General features: G+C 50.4%; 1 protein-coding gene across 21 annotated transcripts in view; it reads right to left on the bottom strand.

The window, feature by feature from the left end:
• The window catches only part of MVB12B (multivesicular body subunit 12B), a 108,934-nt gene that overhangs the window by 68,562 nt on the left and 18,549 nt on the right, over positions 1-21,823 (bottom strand). For all 21 annotated transcript variants that reach the window (XR_012648353.1, XR_012648354.1, XR_012648361.1 and 18 more), the window contains 4 exons: positions 20,284-20,391; positions 13,371-13,467; positions 9,386-9,515; positions 8,957-9,079 (listed from right to left, as the gene is read on the bottom strand). Coding sequence is in view for 7 of the 21 variants with exons in the window: in XM_075015552.1 (XP_074871653.1) it covers positions 8,957-9,079; positions 9,386-9,515; positions 13,371-13,467; positions 20,284-20,391 (458 nt within the window). In the remaining 14 variants the exon portion in view is untranslated. The remainder of the gene's footprint in view (positions 1-8,956; positions 9,080-9,385; positions 9,516-13,370; positions 13,468-20,283; positions 20,392-21,823) is intronic.

Here is a 21,823-nt window from a genome sequence, read left to right as displayed (position 1 = left end):
GTGGTCCGAACAGCTGTTGTAATGACTGTCTGCACGGAGATGATGAATTGCTTCTGATGTTAGGGAGCAAATACTGACAAAAAGTGACATAGGATTGTGAGGGGGAATCGCCAGACAGCAAAGGAAGCTTCATAATTCACTCCCAAATATCAACAGAGGACACCAGGGTAAACAGTGGTGACTTTAGCTGACAAGCAGATCGGGTGCAATGTGGTACAGACGTCATTTGAGATACAGAACATGGACTCATGCTGCTTAGTAAACTCAGACCGTGCTGCATAACACTGCCTGAGACTGCCACTGTTCTTGGGCATGCTGTGTGCATTTGCGTCATGTGAACACAAGAACCATTGAGCTGTACAGAAATACTGCCAAATACAACGGCATCATCTTCCCCATTCAGCTTCTGTTCCGAGGAGCTCTCACCTCGCTCACAGGGCACAACACTAGGCTACAGAAGCTCAAAATCCACCCACTAGGTAACAGTGTCAAGCTCAGTGGATGGACCAGAACAGAGCGCAGCCTTAAACAGATGCGTTGGTGGCACGTGGGTACAAGTGAAAGGGTCCCTTGGGAAGTCCTCACGCCTCAAGCTACAATCCACAGAAAACACAGGCGCAGATTTCCCAGTATCCAAACCACACCTATGGTATTTGGTCACTGCCCCTCGCTCTCCCGGCATGCAAGCACCGCAGTGCTCCAACACTTGCCAACACAGGAGAAAGAGCAGCTGTGACAAGAGAGACTGGAAGGCTGTGAATTCCCAAGGGAATGGCTTTCACTCCAGACCATCAAATCTGATCCGATAAACCCAAATATTTAAACAGCTTCTAAACCCTCACAGGCCTGCTGCTAAAACAAGCACCTTGCAAGTCTCATTCCACCTGCCAAAACCCCCATGAGCGGGGGTGCCACACGCAGCTGTCTAGCAGCCCACAGGCAGGAGAGAAGGATGTAAGGAGAGATCGACTCTTTCCACTGAGCTGGAGACTTCGGCGGGGCAGGGGGAGAAGCACTCACCCAGCACAGTGTACGGCCTCACTTCTGCTCACACCATGATGTTGTTTACAAGAGGCTCGAGAGCAGCGGTTCCCAACCTTTCCAAGACAGCAACCCATTTCGACAATTCAGTCAGACTTTGTGACCCAAGTCAATTCCAAACTGGTGGGAAGGTTCTCCCTCCCTCTCAGCCCCAAACCACCCCCCCCAGTTAAATCCTGTGCAGCCCCAAACTGCCCCCCGTTCCCAGGCTTACACCCTCCAGCCCTCCTTCTCCCTTCCCCCATTTGCAGTGTGGGCAGTTCCCTGACCTGCTGTGCTGAAATGGGACTCAATTTAATTGGATCAATGGCTGGATCCCTCCTGCTGGAGGAGTCAGGAAGCAGCATCTGGAGCCGCAAATGGCTCCTTAAAGAGACGCATGCAGCTTAGAGCCACTCAGCCAGCGACCCTTAGAAAATCTAATGGTGACCCACATTTGCGTCCCAACCCCTAGGTTGGGAATCCCTGCTCCAGAGCCACTATTCTCTTCCTCAGGCTCAGCTAGTCACTTCTAAACAGAAGTCAACGGAACAAAAACCAAGGAGTGCCTGGCCTACTATACAAAACCCACAGTCCAAACTATAGTGTAGCTCCTACAGCTGGGATGGGCAATAATTTTTGACGGGAGCATGTGGGCAAGGTTTTGGTAAGTGGTCAAGGGCCGCCCTTTCTATGGAGAGGCTGTGGGGCCTGGGATGGAGGCTGGGTGCTGAAGGGAGCTCAGGGTAGAGGACTGGGATGCAGGAGAGAGTGTGGGGTCTGAAAGGGAGTTTGGGTGAAGGAAGGGCAGTGTGACCTGGGGCAGGGGATTGGGGTGCAGGAGAGGATTCTGGCCTGGGGCAGGGATGTAGGAATGGGTGCAGGACAGAGGGCATTGTGGCCTGGGGTAGGGGGTTTGGGTGGTGACTGGGGCCAGAGATTGGGCTGTAGCAGAGCTGGATGCAAACCATGCAGGGTATGTGCAAGTTTCATAACAAACTTCTTACAGGAAATAATCACTAAATGATAGCCTGCCCTCCCATCCGCTGTTCACGCATGCTGGTCTCAGCATGTTTCTTGTGTGGTGGGGGGTGCACCATCACAGGTATAATGGGTGAAGCTGATTATACAACACACTTCATACCACACCAGGAGTGGGACTGTGGAAAATGCTTCCTCCTGGAAGTGCCTAGTCTTTCATGTTGTCATCTCATCAACCCCGCAGGCCTTCGGTTTTCCACCAATCCCAACTCTGCACACCTACTCGCTGACTGTGGGTCCCACCAGCTATGTCTAGATTGCCAAAAACTGTTGGCAAAAGAAACGCAAATTGTGCAATGCATTTGCAGATCTCCAGCCGACATTTCTGTCAGGAGGGGCTTTCCCCGCATTTGGCCTGCCCACACAGAGCCAAATGTCAGAAAAACCACCTCTGCTGACACATCCCTTCTTCCTGGTAGAACGAGGATGACCCGGGTGTTGGCAGAAGGCTCCCAGGGCAGCAGATCTACAGGCTCCTGACAGAAGCCTGCAATCCAGACGTAGCCACCCTCAGCTTGACCAAGGGTTAAAACAAGTCAGTTAATGAAAGACTAAGTATGTGCCACTGTATTGCCACAATGATTTGAATCAAGGACTATATGAGCTCTTGTTTGATAAGCTATCTAAGCTCAGGAAAGAGGGATGAAGAGCATGAAAAATTCAGATGCTGTTACTTGTAATAGTCTGGGCTGGTACAGTAGGGTCTCAACATTCGCGGGGGTTCTGTGTTGGGAACTGTTGTCGATGTAGAATTTTGCGAATATGGCAGCTCTGTGCTGCCAGCGCTCCGTGCCTGGGACCCCGGGGGAAGTGGTGGCTGCTGGCACTCTGTGCCTGGGAGCCCTGGGGAAGTGGCCGCTGCCAGCGCTCCCTGCCCAGAGCCCCGGGGAAGTGGAGGCTGCCAGCGCTCCGTGTCTGGGAGCCCTGGGGAAGCAGCCGCTTGCAAATAACTGAATTTGCAAACCCAATATTGAGACCCTACTGTACTTTTTAAAAAAGATGAGGGACAGATGAAAGCTCTCCTCTTCTATTCATCTTTGTGGGAGAGGGGCTGGCTCAGTACTGTGCTGAGTCTAGCTCTCTGATGAGTCACATCCATTGGTACCATGTTGTCAATCACCTTTCAAACTACATGCCACAGTCCAAATGCCACCCATAAACCAAATCAGCTAACGAACAACAGTCCCCTCTTCCAGAAATCCCACCAGTCTTGTCACAAACTCAGTTCTGTGCAGGGGAACATGAACAAAACAGGTACCTTTACTAGGAGGAAGTAACAACCATTCAAAATATCATCACTAGCAAGGGAGGAAAACTCACACAAGCTGCTCCTAGTCCAAGAAGTCACATCACATACTTGCCTTTCTCAGAGGGAGCTCTCCTGGTCCGACACTCTCACCAGCTCTGCACTCCAGGGCACAGACTGAGTCTGTATTCCAAGGCATGCAAGCGGGAAGAGGCAACAAACCCACTGCTAGGAAATCCCAAAGCTCATTTCTCACTTGCAGACAGTGACACTGGCATTCCTACAGCTCTTTGATTAATTAGCTGTAACAGCAGCTTGTGTCCTGGCATTCTAGCTCTATCACCTCCCAGAACATCACTGGGCATTACAGCGCTAGCATTCCCCAGGGAACTTGTATGCTCACTAGTCACTGGTAAGAGGGACCCCACGGACTTAATTCTTTATTGGCACAACAGGAACTGCAGGTTAGCAGCAGTGCATGTCCTCCCGCAACCCTTGAGTGCCTGTTTACTCTGCCCAGGCACATGGATGGGGGTCAGGGCCAAAGGAGTCATTTGTTCCAGGGCCTGGAGCTCGCTGCTGCCTTGGTTGCTACCGCGGCAGCAGTGGCAGCCAAAGCCCGGGGCCCCTTTGAATTGCTGCCACAGAGCAGTTTCACATCTCAGAGGGCTTCACAGGGGGTGGGAGAGAGTGACACTAAGGGCTGCTTGCCTGAGGCCCTGCCCCTTCCAGGGGCTTGAAGCCATCCCCCACTTACCCTGGGGCCCTGGTGACTGTACCAGACATCCCACCCCAAGAAGAAAATTCAGCCTTTGCCACCCAGCTGAAGGTTGGCCTCATGGCTGGAGCTGCCCAAGCAGTGGAACTCTGGCTGGTAGTTTCTGTAATCCATCCACAGAGGCCTTCCGCTTGCTGGCCAACCAACATCCGCCAAGGAGCGACAGGGCAAAATCTGCACTTGCGACCGAGAAGAAGAAAGCTCCAGGTGTTCACACCAGCCCCTGCTTGTTTCCCTTGCTCACTCTTAATTCAAGAAGAGATGAAATGAGCGCTCAGGACACACCAGGCCAAACTACCTGGAAGGTGGAGTAGGCCAGCTCTGCGAGTGGGCAGCAGGGTCGTAGCCTCGTTGGCCTGAACGCTCTGTGAACCCAGTTATGGCAAAGCAGGATCTGAACACAAGAGGACTGCAGCATGAGGCTCCTTTCCCCTAGTAAGCCATTAACCTTTCAGATGACAGCCCTGCAATCGAAGTGACTGAACAATTCTCAGGGTCAGTGCAGACATGCCTTCTCAGAGCCTGACAGCAACATGCAAAAGTTGTGACTGAATTACAGTCTTGCCACGAGTAAGATTAAACGCAGGTGACACATCTTTCGCAATCAAAGTGTTCCATTTCCCCAAGTATCTGCTGCAGATTGATAACAGCCACGCAAAAAGTTAAGTGCAATTATGTCTGTCATGGTAAAATACTTCAGCAGCACTGAGTGACATCTTGCTTGAAGCTGACAAATTGTTAAAAGATTGTGGAGGCTCCAGCAGAAGGCACTTGCTAACCAAGAAACCACATGCACACATACACACGGAAAGAAGGAACGTAAGGGCCACGCCAGCAGCCTATGCACAGGCCTCAGCCGCTGAGGAAGGGAGCCGTCAGGAAGTCAGAACTCCCACCCTGAGAAGCTCAGCACAAGTGTAAAGCAGAAAGCTGAGCTCACACCCTGCTCTGAAGCCAAACCATAAGGAAGCTTTTGCCAATGCTTATTTCCTAAACATGTGCCTCTGACAGCCTGTGATGCACTGTGATCTGCCTGCTCCTCACACACAGCAATCGAGTTGAAGTCCCCAGAAAGCAAGGCTGAAATATTTACCTTTAGCTCCTGCTTTTGGGGGAACACCCCTCAATGTCCTAAGGTGCTGCACTAACATGAACTCACATAAGCGATGTTACTTGCACCAACCCACCCAACAAAGCTGCGTTTAACTCCTGCATGCTTGAAAACTGCTCAGCAGCACACAGCAAACAAGCCCAGGAGAGCAGGTTAAAGCTGAAACCTTTAAACATCCCTGCTGTGGGCGACTCAGGCAAATGGGCTGGATCTTTTAACAGCTGCGTCTTGAATAAGAAAGCGCAAGAGTAGTCTCCAGGCTGCCCAGTGCAGGAAGTACTGGGAGACGGGTACTTTGTCATCCTACAGTGCACAACAGCCGCTTCACAGCGCAAGGTCTCGTTCTCACTGCAGACGTGGCGCACAGGCTCAGACAGTCATAGCAGGGAACACCAAGGACAAGGGAGAGCCGCAGCGACAAGATGACCATTCCTGGAAGAGGAAACAAGTGACCCTTCCCTGTCCCATGCTGAAGGAGGAACTGTGCTTATTCCTTTGCCCCTTCCTGTGCCGCAGTTCTGACCAGAGCCTATTACCCATACTAGGAAGAGGGAGGATCCCAGATACAGCAACCCTGCCTGTGTGTAGGTGGAGGGTGAGGGAGGATGAGGGTCATTCCCATTGAAGGCATCAGTTGCTGAAAAACCCAGGATGCTGCCAGCCAGGCACAGAACATGGGCACAGGAGAAGATGGATTTCTGAACAGATTCCTGTGAGAATGAGACTCAGGTTCTTTGGTACTGATTTCTCTCTCTCCTGAGAGGGCAGGCACAAGCAATGAGTGACGCCTGCACAGCTGAGTCACTGGCCACTGCTCTCTCAGGCCATTCCAGGGCAGACAATTTAGAAAAAGCCCTTGTTCATTTGATTTGTGTGGAGACTGACTTCCAAGTGCCCAGCAAATGACAAAACCCTCATGTAACAGAGTCCAGTGACTCCTCACCCATGGCCTGCTTTACCAGAAAGGGCCAGGAAGTCCTCAGGCTGGGACTCAGCAGAGCCCAGGGTGCGAATGGCCCAAGTGAAGCTGAGCTGGACAAAGCAGCAGAAGTGACACCCCATAAGGGGCTGTGCTGAATCTCTTGCCTAGCAGCAAGGCACCGGGGATGGATTCTTATGTGCCAGCATCACTAGAATCAATAGCACGTCGGCTGAACCTGCTTGGCACAGAAATGTAAACTGATGTATTCAGGAACCCTCCTCTCTGGAAGGGCTCAGGTTTGCAGGACCTCACTGGGGCATGCTGACATCTCCCCATGAGTATCTATAGCACCAGCAAGCTTTCCAAAGCATGGAGGGTTTGCTACCTGTTGCCCTGATTGAAAGGCAGCCAGGCATGGAAGAGAATCCTTTCAAACATCTGACCAACCTAACAGCTATAGAGCACTAGTTGTGTACTCCCAGTTATTCAGAACAGGCTTTTGCTGCTGCTGTGGGAATACATCCACATGGAATAAAATGACAAACTGGCTGCAAGTGTGTTCTCTTATCTCAATGGTCATATTAAAATAAAAGGTTACTCATGATTACAATCTTCCACGGACATTACACATGAGTAAATTAATATGCCATTGATAAAGTGTTAAAACAGCTCTTCAAGTAACATATACATCCTCTAATATGAGGGTTTGCAGGGAGCATTGTTATATACATTTCTATTTCTAAAAATATATTGGACGATAAATTATCAATGCAAAAACCCCAGATATGAATAGATGCCTTGAATGATTGGGCTGTTTTTATTCCAGTGTAAAAGTTACCTGTAAATCTTACATGGGGCACGAGAGCAGTGCCAGCTATAGACAGGTGGTTTTTACTACAAGGAATTAATGTAACATTCAATTATTCCACTGCATACTGGCTGTTTTAACTCAGCCAAATTAGAATACATTTTATATTGACTATTTTGACATTTGTTTTATTTGGTGAGTAAAACAAAACTGATCCAATTTCCTTGCAGCCATTGTAAACCATAAACTGTACAACAAGAGGTTATAAAATATATAAGCCTTGTAAACACTTCTTTTCAGGCTGTTGCTGATGCTCTGAGCTCCAATTCTGGCCCTGTTCCCAACAGCTCGGGAGCAACCGGGGTCCTCCCTGCTCAGTTATCAAGTGACCCTTCCATTCTAAATGATTAAGAACAGACACTGACATTCCCTTGCTAAGATAACTTTTCTCTTTGCAATGGAAATTTGCCTGCATTTTTCTCACTGACAGAAAATGAAGATGTCCATTGTAAAGACAAGATGTCTCCCTTTGATCTCACATGGTCTTTGTTACTTACGCGGCTTGCACCTAGAGGAATTCTGAAACAATTCCATGGCTCCAGATACAAACACTGAGAACTCCAGCAGGACTCCTGATTCTTATTGGATTTCTTATATATCCCCACTATGAATTGTGGGCCAGACAGCTCTAAACGTTGCAGCATGGACTCCTTCCAGATAGCACAAGAGACTTAGCACAACGTTCATTGCAGTGACTTGCAGTGCACTAGGCTGTAAGTACACAGAGGGGCATGGGAGCAGGCCTGTACCCAGACACTGGCCTTAACCAGGATAAAGTTACCACACACCATGTTAGAAGCCTTTATTAGGCAATTTTAAGATGGCCACTCCTTAAAATTCACAGAAAAGCAAAACCACCAAGGATACGGGCAGCATCTTCTATCCATCCAATACACGGAAATGTTTGCAGTCTCCATGGAATCCCACCTGCTAATCTCCTTAGAAATGTAAATCCCAGTCAAGTCCTGCCATACTCTAAATGGGCCTGCAATACATGGAAAGTACTAAGAAAACCCAGACTCTCCAGATATGTAAGAACACACAAAGGGATCTCCAGAGAGTACACGGCGCCTAGGGGTGTCTCTCACTCTAGCATGCAACGTGGTATTTTCACACTGAATGCCAGTAACAGAAATCATTCAATTTGTTCTTTGTGTGTGGGATTGTTTCACAACACGCCCGCCCCTGGGCTCTGTGCTGGAACATGTGCTAAATAATTGCAGGCTATCGTGACACCCCTGTTACTCTGACATACAAAGCACATAGGACACTCAGTATACTGCCCAAACAAACCCATGGCCCTGCTGCTGCAGCTCCTTGTGTGATGTCGGGCAGCTGGGCCCACGTACCACAAACTGCTCCAGCAGGGCCTAAAATCGCAGGTTCAGACGCAGCAGAGAAAAGCAAACCTCAGTTTCAATTCTGGGGACTGGAGGGAGATTGTTCCCTACTCTTCTATAAGCAGCCTGCACAACCCACCCGTGGCATGAATGGAATCACCTCACTCCATGTTCTCTGGGGGCGGGGATGGTAAGGACTGGCTAGCCAGACCATGGCCCTGCCCCACAAAGGAGAACCCTTGGCACCTGTGTGAGACCAAACTAAAAACATGGACACAGGGGCAACCGTGAAAAGCCCTACAGAAGGACAGTGGGGTGCAGGGCACAACAGACAGGCAATGCCACACATGGAACTGTTTACCCTCTAATCCAGGCCAGCAGGATGAACAGGGCCACTGGGCAGCCCAGAGGAGTACATCTTTGTTCTGTTGGCTTTGCTCCCTTCTCTGCATGACAGACGCACAGCTATGCATTCCCCTATCATATCAGGGTAAACTGTATAGCAACTTACACTGTGACAGTGCCCAGTGGTCCCAGTCCCCCTGGCCTGAGTGTTCAGATAACACATGAAGCACGGCACACCCACGCAGGAGAGAACTAGAGAAAACAGTGAAAAGTGGCAAAACCTACCTAGGAAGGTTGGGAGCTGGTGTTGAAGCGGGTACCTGGGAAGAAGGTGTTGCAGGTTGCGAGGCGTCATGGTTGCGTGGAACCCTGCCCATTCGGTACCAAATGCCCATATTGTTAAGTTCCCTTTGTAAGTAACAGAGAAGCCATTAACACTCTTAGCAAATGCAGCATGCACATGATAGCAAACAGAGGTGAGTTTCACCAAGAAACATCTTTTGTAGTAAGAACCAGGCTAATTGCCACATAAGGTCAATTAATTCTCATACTAAGCAGAGCAACACTTTCCTTGTATGTAGCTCTTTTCCTTCAGTGATCTCAGAGCTCATCCCAAACATTAACTCTTGCAAACTCCCACTTCATTCCAGTAGGAAATTACAGTGTGCGGCTTCAGGACGTGCTGCGGTATGGGAAGTGTGAAGGGCTGCTTACCCTATGAATGTGTACTGTGGAGGGGCCTGCTTAGCTCTGCCCAGGATTCGGATATCACAAATAGCAGCCTCCGTCGAATCTCGAGGGATGAATTTGATGCAGAGCCTCTTCTTTCTGAAAGCTATTTCTTCTGTGAAAGGAAACCAAGATTAGAGGCTGCTTTCTATGCATGACCAGGGCATAAAAGTTATTTATTGCATCTTCAGAGCTTATGCAGATAGTTATGGCAGGAATAGGAGGTGGACTGCAAATAAGTGTGCAAAGCCCCACACAGACTGCGAGGGAATTTTCTGACACAAGCCCTTTCGTGTGGAATGCAAGATTTGTTACTCAGCAGTACTTTCCTCCACACTATCATCTCCAAAGCAGATTAGATTCCTCACAGCACACAGTTTGTCAGACTGTTGTTTCCACATCCCTCATCTCCCATATAATTGCCTTTACTTCTCTTGTGGTCACATTCACCTCAGCAGCCTGGAGAGCGACCTCGTGGTATCTCTGTTACAAATGCTACATCTGGCAACACACACACAATTCACCAGCATCACTGTCCAGCCCAGGGTCACAGGGTTTTTTCTGCATGGCCGTTCTCGCATTCAACACTATTGTCAGACTCAAATCAGGAGCATTCAGCAAAATGCTTCCACGTGGGGAGACTAGGGAGCTGGAAGACAGACTGGACCACCAGAGTGGCACAGAGAGGTGCATGATGGCCGATTCCCATTTCCTTAGGTACATCTCTCCCAAACCTAGCTGACATCCTGTCCACACGGGGCTCTTAGCACCTGAGCAGTTGTTGCAATGGTGCAACCCCAAAATGTGGATATGCTGCAATGGCACAATTTACCCCAGCAAGTTACCAGGATATCCTGTCCTAGCATAAATCCCATTCTGCAGTGACACAGTATACTGTAACCAAAATTTGCCTGGTGTAGCACCAATGTATACTTCCCTAATCTAGCCAAGCTCTTAGGTAGAACTAATTGTACCAGAAGCTTCAGTCTTAAAGAACTGAGCCTAGGGAACGTAGGCTCTCTCCCAGCTGTCGCTCATTTTGCTGCGTTATGCTGGGCCTTCTAATCTCTGGAGGTCTCTGCACGGTCCTCTGCCCTTGGTGTTGTTTAGAACTCCTTCCACTGGAGTACAAGATCTGAATCTCGTTAGTGGCTTTAGCCCTCTTCTAGCCTAGCAAAATTAATAAAACAGGATTCCACACCAATCCTGCTGCATGGGGCTCAGCACAACACCGTACTCCTCGGGGCCTCGCTCCTCCCCATGTAGCAGCACTGCTGCCAACGTTCAGCCCACATCATCAGCCAAGCAGGCCTGTTGAGAGGGCGGTGGCAAAGGGGGCAGCTGCCCTGGGGCTGGCACTTCAGAAGGGGTAGGGCTCCTGGCAACCGCCGCCCCTGGGGCCCCAGGCCCTCTAACGCACTGCTGGAGTGCGGCGCACTGTGGGCAGCAATGAGGGCCGGAGGAGACTCTATGCAGTGTGCTCCAGGTGGTGCTGAGGGCAGGCTGCTCCCAGCCCCTCTCTTCACCTAAGGCCACACCCATCCTGGAAGCGCCAAGCCAACCCCTGCCCCTTACCCAGGGGCCTGGCATGTTTGTCGGCTCCCCGGTAGCCAAGTCACTGTGACTTCGTCTCTGAACATCTGATTTGTGGGGAACTGCACTGCCGGCTTTACCAAACAGCCAATCAGCTAAATTCACGCTCTTCCCACATCTCCTCATCCTATAATTCTATCCCCAAAGGGCAACCAGCATTGCCAGGCGAGAGCTAGTCCCGACTAGCCCCCAGCACTGATGAGCCCTCTGGCTCAGTTATCATTGTGATTTTCTCCATCAGTATTTGTTCCATTATTGCACAAGGGATTAAAGTTAGGTTTACAGGGTACGAATAAGCAGACATCCACATCTGCCTCTGAAACTACTAGAGGCAGTAGGTTTTGATGATCTCCTCTGCAGACTTTTCTTGCTTATCATGATGTAGACACATTTTACTCATGGGCTTATCATCTGGCATTGATATTACTGCCAGTCTGCAGCGACCAGAGAGCGAGCACACACTGGCCTGTGCAGGCAGAGACAGCTGGCTTTGGGCAGCCCAGAGGGCATTGGCTGCAAGCTCCAACTTGAGAAGAACTGAATAAAACTAACCTGCCTCTGGACTTAAACCTCCAGTGAAGCAGGAACTCACAGCTGGAGACTGCAGAGTGCTCCACCTGTAATGTCAATGGGCTCAGGGCTCCATGCAGGTAGAGCCCTTTACCGAATCCTCCACAGGCCTGTGCCAATCTGCAGTCTACCCTGGCACACTCCTAGCTAAGTGCATCTCCAGCCCCTTCTGCCCTTGTACTTGCCCACTGGCAGCAGCCACCCTACGCGGTGTCCCGGAGCTTTGCAAACAGCGCAGGCTGTGCCCCCACAGGCTGTGAGGGGTCAGGTGACCCACAAGCAGGCTGGCAACATAAGGCTGCTTATTGAGACTTGGCAGGATCTCTCTTAGTTAGAGCATGCCATCCATACACCATGGCCAACATCCCTCAAGAAGCCTGGCCTGATTTAAGTGGCCAGAGCCCCCCATCGCTTAAGATGGGTTTGCGGGTGCTCAGCTGCTTGCAATTGGGCCACTTTCATGTAGGTGCCTAAAGAGGGACATTGGAAGCCTGGCTCCTGGTACCGCACACTGCTAAGCTTTGCCAAGGAAGGGAGGGAGCAGCACGCTCGGTGTGCTGTGTTACTAGCCCAGGAGACTACGAATGGAAATGCAGAGCCACCGTGGTGCTTTGAACACAATGAGAGGCACACGTGGATCTCATTTCAGAATGTAGCTGGCTTGATTGGCTTGTCTGCTCAGCTCCTTCACCCTCTGCTAGATCCTCCATCTGTAGCAAACTCAGCGTAGGCTAGAGAGCTGCTAAGGACATGAGCTCATGGAGGCAGGGGAAATGCACCACTTTATTTATACAAACAACGCCTCTGCTTCCAAGGCGTGCATGGGCTGCAGCACAATCCACCGAACATGAATCATACAGTCCTCTCCCTGGCAGCCAGCACTTATGGGACTGCGATTTTAAGGTTACTCTCCATCCACAGCCTTGAGGAGCAATTGACTCGCCTCTGCTCAACGTGTGCACTGGATCTCACTGGGGTGGGGTGGGACGGGGAGCCAGGTACGGGTTACACAACCTTGTCCTTCTTGGTCATCCCGACAAATCAACCCCAATGGGCAGTGACTGGAGAATCACCCCAATGCACTGCAGATCCCAGTGAATTACTCACTGCCCCCCACCCCCGCTTTAAATTTACAAGCTATTCTGCACTTCGTGACTGGCACAAACTGGCAAGCTTGCGCATCAGCAGAGTGGCTGCAGCCCCTTCCCGCAAGCTCGTCTGACCCCACGGCATTGACCTGCCAGGGGAATCTGCAGCAGGTCCAGCTGCTTTCCCCAGGTGAAATCCTTTGTGCTCATGCAGGTGGAGACATGGGACAAGAAGACTGGGAGTCTTCTGACCATCCTGCCCACAACCAACTGTGCCACACTGCCTTTGGCCAAACTCAGGACGCCTGTCTCCGTGAGCAGCACCACACAACCCTGCCTTTCTGTAGGCAGGGGCCACTCTGCACTGCGTCCCACCTGCACAGTGGCTCTGCTGCCTTTTGGTGCTCCCTGCCCATGCCAAGGGGGGAGCAAGACACACACACACACTTGGGCATGCACAAGTGCAACATTCCTGTGGGCAATCGAGGCAGCTGCACTGAAAAGCCCAGAGGAACGCAGCACATTTTTGCTCGGCATGGGCCCAGGCGCAGTTCCACATGAGAACAAAACACTGATTCCTAGTCTAGCACCACCCAGAAACATGCGCCCACAGCTATGCTACCTGTCTTGTCCCGCAGTGCTGCTGGGGCTGTGCGTGGCGTCTGCAGTAGCATGGAGCCTGATGCTCACAAACACCCGCCTCGTGAAAACACACTTACGTGTATCCACTGTCTCCTGGATGGGGATGAAGCCCACAGGCAGCGTGTCCTTGATATCAATTAGTTTCATGTCGACGAGGACGTTGCCTAAATGGCTCTTTAGAGAGAGGAGAAAAACAGGTGACTGTGATGCTTAGCAATTCAGGCTCCTGTCTTGCCAATGGGACTTCAGAGAGAGCGACCGTAGAACAGGTATCAGGCCACAGGCTAACAGCTCCAGGTGAGGCGGGGTTTCGTCAAAGAGGTGACCGAAATCGTGACTGTGTATAGCAGCCACAAAGTCTTGGAAATGACTGTCAAACCACAGGTGATTAGCCCCCCCGCACCCATGCCATGCAGCCCCCTAGTGCACAGGGTCACTGCACCACTCGGCCTGGCCCGTTCACCTGGCTCCACCACAGAGGTGTGGCTGGGCCAAACCTGAGGGGTGCTGCAACTCCATGCACCCGTCTGAGTGCCCAGAGTAGGGATCGGGCTTAGTCCTGCCGCTGCGCAGGGAGAGCAGGGTGGGCTTATTACCCAACCCCCGCCGCACCTTCTGCGGCTTCTTAAACCTCTGCCTGTGCCAGATTTGCTGCTTGACTCCTGATTGCCCACTGTACAGTATGTACAGAGCCAGCACCATGTCACCAGCTGAGAGACTACAGGCACCTTCCTTTAGATAGCCTCTTCTGCTAGCTGGGTAATCTCTGAGCACCTGGGAAATGGAGACCACACCATTCTCCTGGAAAATCCCTGGGTCAACCCAGTAAGTGAACGGTAAATTGTCATTGGCCACAGTGGACTCTAAGCATACAAGCCGTATGCACCGTCCTGCCACAAAAGCCACATGATGTTTCTAGGGTAGCATTTCTCACCACTGCTAAGGAGAGACATCTCATGCAGACACAACCAAAGTTATTACATGCTGCTGCTAATTAATATTGAATGCATGTGGTGCTAGCTCCAAAAGCAGGCGAGCTAGCTCCAAAAGATCATGCCATTTGGAATGATAAATTTCATTTGGAATCCATATGAATTCGGAACTGGTGCCTTGTCCTATTAATCAAGAATTGAAGAGCTAAAAAACAATTTAGCATGACAGCCTCCACAATTGTTTAGAGACTTCATTTCCTTCGCAGTTCCCATTAAAGCCAATATTCTGGATTCACACGTGGAAGGAAAACCAACACTCTTTCGTTGCCACATGGCTTTTCTGAACAGAAACGTAATTAAAATGTCATTCTATGCGAGGAGACCCTGTCAGTGTATTTCATTATTACTTCCTGCAAACTGCCATGCCCAGTTTTATCTGAGCAAGGAAAATATTTCAGATAAACCCGGGCTTTCTGATTAGTGATTACGGGGTGTATTTGAATTGGCAGGCTTTGAAATATGAGCAGGTTGACTGGGGCTTCGCACCTTCCGAACAGTTTTGTTTTTAAATCTCACTAGCAACACACTTCAATCTAATTTTAGTTACAGTAATGATGCTGAAAACGAGCAAGCAATTTTTCTAAAATCTGAACATGTCAGTGAATGTTCTGTCCAGGCACAGTGTCTGGGAGACAAACCATCTTTGCTAGCACATCCTCCCTGTTGCATTATCCTACTGTGTGTCTGTCTGACACCAACACTCAGCGTCATTTAAACTGATGATGCCTCTGTCCCCTCAATACACCAGAAAGGCAGGAGCCAGTGAGGAGTCTATGGTGTGTATAGGAGAACAGCAAGCAATTCGCTCCTGTAGAAATGTTAGAGAATCCACTGACCCCAACACATGGAAACTGTCAACCTGCTGAGAAAGGAGACATTCTTGCAAAGATTTCTTATGCAGCTGAGGATGATGCTCGCAGCAAACAACATTACAAAGGAGCCCTTTGATGGAACTCTGTTCTGTTAACTAACCCACTGATGAGGTGGGGGAAGTAACATCTTCCATTGGACTAACTTATGCTGGAGAGAAAGGCAACTTTCGAGAGCACGATGTGTCCGTCTCACCAACAGAAGCTGGTCCAACAAAAGCTATTACACCCCCCGTCCCAAGACCAACACGCTTTCGCCACTGCATTCAGCTGAACCAGCAAAATTTGAGTCACACAAGCATGGCCAGGGCTACATGAGAGAGCTGAGCTAGGCAGCCGCACAGCTGTAAGACCTCTAGTGGAGCTGCTCTCGGCCAGCAGGAGAGAGCTCTCCTGTGTAATTAATTACTCCACCCCCTATAAGCAGCAGCAGCAGCTATGCAGCTCTCCTGGCTGGTGTAATGTCTGTGGCTCAGGGGATGGCTTATTCATACCCTGAGTGACGGAAGATTTGCCAACCCAAGTGGTAAGGCAGATGACAGATGTAAAAGAAGAGCCAACCACCACCCAGGGAAACCCCACCGCAGCTGACAGCACTGTCACAAAGAGCAGAGGAACGCCTAGCCACTCCCTGGGAGCTGGACAGCTCAAAGGTTTAAAATCTCAGAGGTGGGGAGCTGCCACTAGAGTCCAGCCAGCAGTTACAGAAAGGGGAGACAGGAGGAGGTGCTTTCCTGGTCCAGTCCAGGAGCAGGCCGCTCCTCTCTGTAAAAGAATCATCTTTCTCTGAAGTGAGCTCTCCTTTGTGTGAGGCAGGAACGTGTGAATGTGGGGTGTGTGCAAGGGATTCAGCCCCTGACGCCAGCCTGCCTGGACAACTAGCTGCCAGAAGCACCTGGGTGGCCAGAGAATAACGGGAGCTGAGCTCTGCAAAGGAATCCACCCACAAAAGAGAAAGAGGCCCCACCAAGTGAAGCTCAAAGTCTCATCTGCTGGTAGTGGAAAAAGTGGAAACTGGGACAGATGTCTAGGGAGGGGTATAAACGTACAGCTTGAGAATGTAGGGCAGTTATCAGGAAGGCGAAAGCACAACTGGAATTGCGACTCATGAGGAATGTGAAGGATAACAAGGAAAGTTCCTACAGGCATGTTAACAAGAAGAAGGTGATCAGAGAGCGCGTGGGGCCGCTACTGGATAAGGAAGGTAACCCAGTGACAGATGATGTAGGGAAAGCTGAAGTACTTAATGCTTTCTTTGCCTCTGTCTTCACGGACAAGGACAGCTCCCGGACTAATGCGATAAGTGATGCACTGTGGGACGAAGGTGGACAGCCTTTGGTGAGAAAAGAACAAGTTAGGAGCTATCTAAAAAAGCTAAACATACATTAATCCATGGGACCGGACTTAATTCATCCAAGGTTTCTGAGGGAGTTGGGAGTTGGCATATGTCATTAACGAGCCCTTGGCCATTACCTCTGAAAAGTCGTGGAGATCAGGAGAGATCCCGGATGATTGCAAAAAGGCAAATGTAGTGCCCATCTTTAAAAAAGGGAAGAAGGATGATCCAGGGCTCTATAGGCCAGTCAGTCTTACATCATTCCCTGGAAAAATCATGGAGGGGCTCCTCAAGGAAGTCATTTTGAGGCATTTGGAGGAGGGGAAAGTGATCAGGAACAGTCAGCATGGATTCACGAAGGGCAAGTCATGTCTGATCAATCTGACTAGTTTCTATGATGAGAGAACTGGGTCTGTGGATAGGGAAAAATCAATGGATGTGATTTATCTTGACTTTAGCAAAGCTTTTGATACGGTCTCCCATAATATTCTTGTCAGCAAGTTAAAGGAATGCGGATTGGCTAAATGGACGGTAAGATGGGTAGAAAGCTGGCTAGAAGGTCAGGCCCAGCGGGTAGTGATCAACGGCTCGATGTCGGGATGGCGGTCGGTTTCTAGTGGAGTGCCCCAAGGTTCAGTTCTGGGTCCTGTTCTGTCCAACGTATTTATCAGTGACCTGGATGAGGGGTTGGTTTGCACCCTCAGCAAGTCTGCGGATGACACTAAGCTAGGGGGAGAGGTAGATAAGCTGGAGGGTAGGGACAGGGTCCAGAGTGACTTAGACATCTTGGAAGACTGGGACACAAGAAACCTGATGAGGTTCAATACAGACAAGTGCAGAGTCCTGCACTTGGTCCGGAAGAATCCCAAGCATTGTTACAGGCTGGGGTCCGTCTGGCTCGGTAGTAGTTTTGCAGAAAAGGACCTGGGAGTTGTAGTGGACAAGAAGCTGGACATGAGTCAACAGTGTGCTGTTGTCACCAAGAAGGCTAATGGCATATCAGGTTGCACCAAGAGGAGCATTGCCAGTAGATCCAGAGAAGTGATTATTCTTCTTTATTCGGCTTTGGTGAGGCCGCCTCTGGAGTACTGTGTCCAGTTCTGGGCCCCCAATTATAGGAAGGATGTGGATACACTGGAGAGGGTCCAGTGGAGGGTGACCAAAATGATTAGGGGGCTGGAGCATATGACCTATGAAGAAATTGAGGGAATTGGGACTGTTTAGTCTGCAGAAGAGAAGACTGAGGGGGGACTTGATAACAGCCTTCAACTTACTGAAGAGAGGTTGCAAAGAGGCGGGAGAGAGGCTGTTCACAGTGGTCACGGATGGCAGAACACAGAACAATGGTCTCAAGTTGCTGTTGGAAAGGTCCAGGTTGAACATTAGGAAAAACTGTTTCACTAGGAAGGTGGTGGAACATTGGAATGGTCTATCCAGGGAAGGAGTGGAGTCTCCACCCTGGAGGTGTTTAAGTCTTGCCTCAACAGAGCCCTGGCTGGGCTGATCTGATGGGTTTGGTGCTGCCTGGGGCAGGGAGATGGATTTGATGGCTTTTTTAGGTCTCTTCCAGCTCTGTTGTTCTATGATTCTATGCTCATGACTCATGGTCAGACTGCGCCCTGGGCCAGCGGGACTGGACTGAGGCACATAGAAGGTGGGTTCAAAGCTACAGGAGTTCTTTTTCTGCTTCTTACCATCACCACTTCTTCTGCAGGAGTGAGTCTCGGCTGGCTAGGGAGGCAGGAAGAAACCTGGCCTTGGACTCCTTCCGTCTCCCCAGGATGGATGGTACAGATGGAAGAGCAAGCTGACAAGGGGGTTGTATGATTAACCCGCCACCCTGGATCTGTGATTGCAGCCAGACACACTAGGCTGGCTATGCCTCGGCTTCCTCTGCTGCCCTGTGCAACTATTCACTGTGAGAGTTTGTCTGTGTAAGCATGCAGGAGCGTGTGAGTGAGCCCTGAAAGCTCGTTCCCCTTTTCCTTTAATCCAACAGTGGCACTTAACACAGTGCATACCAGTGTAACCCTGGGTGGTCTCCAGCGGTTTGCCCACGTCCTTCCTTCTGCATATCTCCCTCTCTGCGGTGAGAAATGCGAACAATGACTCTTGGGTCAATGTGCTCACTGCAGCCCAGCCTCACTCAAAGTTTTCAGGCAGAAATGAGGGAAGGTCATCTCCTTGAACAGCAGCTGGCAGCATACTCAGTGGGGTCAGTTCGGTGTGTGCAGCCAGCAACAGACCCTCACTCAGAACGGACAGCACTGCAGCGGATGAGGCTCCCCCGTAATACAGCTATTGGAAGCAGCAGGGACAGCCTAAGTCCAGCTAATTGCAAACAACCAAGGAATCCCCTATGTTCGCAGGGCAGCCCTGGTCATAGGCTGCAGGAGCAGAGTCAGGGAAGACTTTAAAACAAAGAAAATGACTGGCACGGAGCTGCAAGACCATCCATCTAACCTGGGTCAAAGGCGAGTCACAGCTTGCGCCAGTGAGGTGCTTGTTACAGTGCTCCCACTGCAGCTGCCAGGCTCACTTCAATGTAAGGAGCACGTTCTCAAGTGAATCACGCCAGAAGCCCAGCTTGAACTGACTCAAGGAACTGGATGGTCGCTGGTAGCCAGAAGTTGCTGCCACCGTCTAATGATTTCTGACAAGCTTACACGGAAGGTAGCCACAGGTTAATATTCACACGAGCATAAATCTTTGAAGGTAAAACCCTCCCTACTACTGCAGATGAACAGCACAGTGACTGTGCATCCATCCACAAGCAGCAATGCTCTGTCTGCTCTGCTGCTTCGCTCCAGTCCAGTCCAGGGGCCTGGCTGGAGGCTGGTGGATCCTTCAGTTTTTAAGTCAAAATCCAGGATTGGCCTCCCATTAATTGTTGTACTGCAGCACCTCAGAGCCCAAGGCATGGGTCAGGATCCCATGTGGTACTGGGGCTGCCTTTCCCTGCACTGGTGTCACCAAAACCACTGAAAACTGAATCAATGCCAAAATTCAAAACATGGAGAGGAGTGAAAGTCCCCTCTGTGGAGTTGCTCTAATTGTGTGTGGAAAGCAAAATGTACAGGCTTTACGCCATACTCAGCTGAAAAGTACAAACAGACAGTAAAGGCCCTAGATCAGGTGGCTTCCCAGACCCAATGTCGGAGTGTCAGCCACCACCAACCAAGACTGGAGGAGTTGCCCGCTCTTCAATGGAGGTGCACACAGACAGCTGCTGCTCACATATGAGGAACAACACCTGAATAGCCATGTGGGAACCTGAGATTCTAGGGCAAACCTACCCAGAGCTACTGAAAGGCCTGTGTGGGACAGAGAAGGGTGAAGAAGTGAGTCCCCCAGGGGGAGCAGAGTAGATGCTCTGGCCCTGGAAGCTCCTGGGAAGGGGTTGATCATTCTGCTCTTCAGGATTCAACTCTTCCGCTTGCTTTCCTGATGTCGGCAGTGTATGAAAGTCACCTGCCCTGCTATCACAGGCGGCCCTGGTACAGGTGCACCAGATGCTAGTGCAAAGACAGGGGTGAAACAAACATTCCTAGGATTTTTTCCCCCATTTCTTTGATTGCAAATCATTCTGTGAGTTGCATTCCCCAGAATGAACAGCTGATTAGGGCAACAAACACACAGCAAGGGCCCAGTGAGCCTGGTTTGGGTACAGACACACCCTAACTTGGAGAAAAAACTGCGAGAACTGTCCACGCGCCCCAGACTGAATCCATTTAGAACAGGAGTACATTGAGCAGAGTCGCAAACTGTTCAGCCACAGCACAAATGGACTTACGTTTTCTTTGGAAAATGATCTTGTGAAGCACAGGTATCTTGTGACCTTGGATTTAAACAAGCCGTCTTTCCAGAGGTCAGCATCCATGCCATCTGCTGTGTGTGCAACCTGAAAGAGGAGTGAAAGATGGGACATGTGAGCCAAGACACAGCTAATGCACATGCAGTACATTTTCCTCATACGTCTTCTCATTAACACTGGCCTGCATTCTCTCAGCACCTCATTAGCTCATTTCACAAGGTAAAGTGGAGGGATAAAAAAAATCCAATTCCTAAAAACATTGTCCTGAGGGAGCCACTTATTAGAGATTTCCTGACAAAAACTATTCCAGTAAGGAAATGGCAGCTTTGGTTATTGCCTCTAAACAATAGCTTGGAAAGTCAGCATATTACAGCACTCCATGCCAGTCCATCACCAGCGACACAGCTCTGCAAACATGCAAAGGCGGCTACTTGTCAGGGATGCCAGAAACTGCCCTCTAAAAGGTGCCTCCCTCCTGAAGGTGGGCAGGAAGCTGCCTGAATGGTATCCTCACATGCCCAGCAAGCAGGGCTGGATGGGACCAGCCAACAGTTGTGCAAATGTTTTCCCCCAGTTATTCCCTGGGCCAGTAACGTTAATTTCTAGAAGAATGAATGTCTTAAAATCCCCTTGTGCCCAGGACGTCAGCTCCGAGGGGCACTGCTGGTTGCGACAGTTCACAGAGGCTAGAGTCACTGCTCTCCAAGACACGGGCTCACTCCAACCATCCCTGAATTGGGGAACTGGGTTCATGCACTCAGAAGAGTTAACCAGAAACTGAGCTCCAAAAGTGACATTCCCTTTTGCCCTTCCAAGTCCCTTTGCTTTAGCTGCAGACTCAGCTGTGTGCAGAGGCCACCCCACTGCCTCTGGACTGATGCAACCCCAATTCACAATGTGCCTCTTGAGGACAGCAGCTCAGAGGACTGTTCAGCTCCCTCTAATCCAGGGGCTACTTCCCTGTGCCCAGGCCTGCGTGGACAGAAGCCACTGTAACACAGCAGTCTAAACTTCCCTGACTTGCTGCCCAGCACAATGCCGAACCGGTGTGTAAGTCAGCACAGGATTCGACTCATCTCCCCAGTCACTGCACATCTGAACACAGAATCTCAAACAATTCGTTTCCAACAGTGAAAGATGCAAACATCGTCACAATTTAAGTTCTATTCCCAGCAGAAGCCCTACCTCTCACTGAGGGGAGCCCAGGCTCTCTCTACAACTAGGCACAGAGAGCGTGGTTATGGACCAGCCTGAGGAGGGGTTCGGGGGAAGGACAGAGCAGCACTCACTCAGATCCTGATGGGACAATCAGGGACAGGCCTAGTGACACAGAGAGGCCATTGGAGCAGCCCAGAGTCACAGGACAGTGCTGTATCAAAGCTGCTGTATTGCATGTGGGTGTCTCCAAAAGCCCAATTGCCAGAACCTGGGACTGGACAACAGGGGAAGGACCACTCCAAACACTGCCCAATTCTGGTCAATCCTTCGGAAGCCTTTGGCACTGGACGGGACACTGGGC

The sequence above is a fragment of the Carettochelys insculpta genome, chromosome 21 (assembly GCF_033958435.1).
Source record: "Carettochelys insculpta isolate YL-2023 chromosome 21, ASM3395843v1, whole genome shotgun sequence".
Lineage (NCBI taxonomy): Eukaryota > Metazoa > Chordata > Testudines > Carettochelyidae > Carettochelys > Carettochelys insculpta.
The sequence above is the reverse complement of the archived record's forward strand: the minus strand, read 5'-3'. Positions and strand labels throughout refer to the sequence as shown.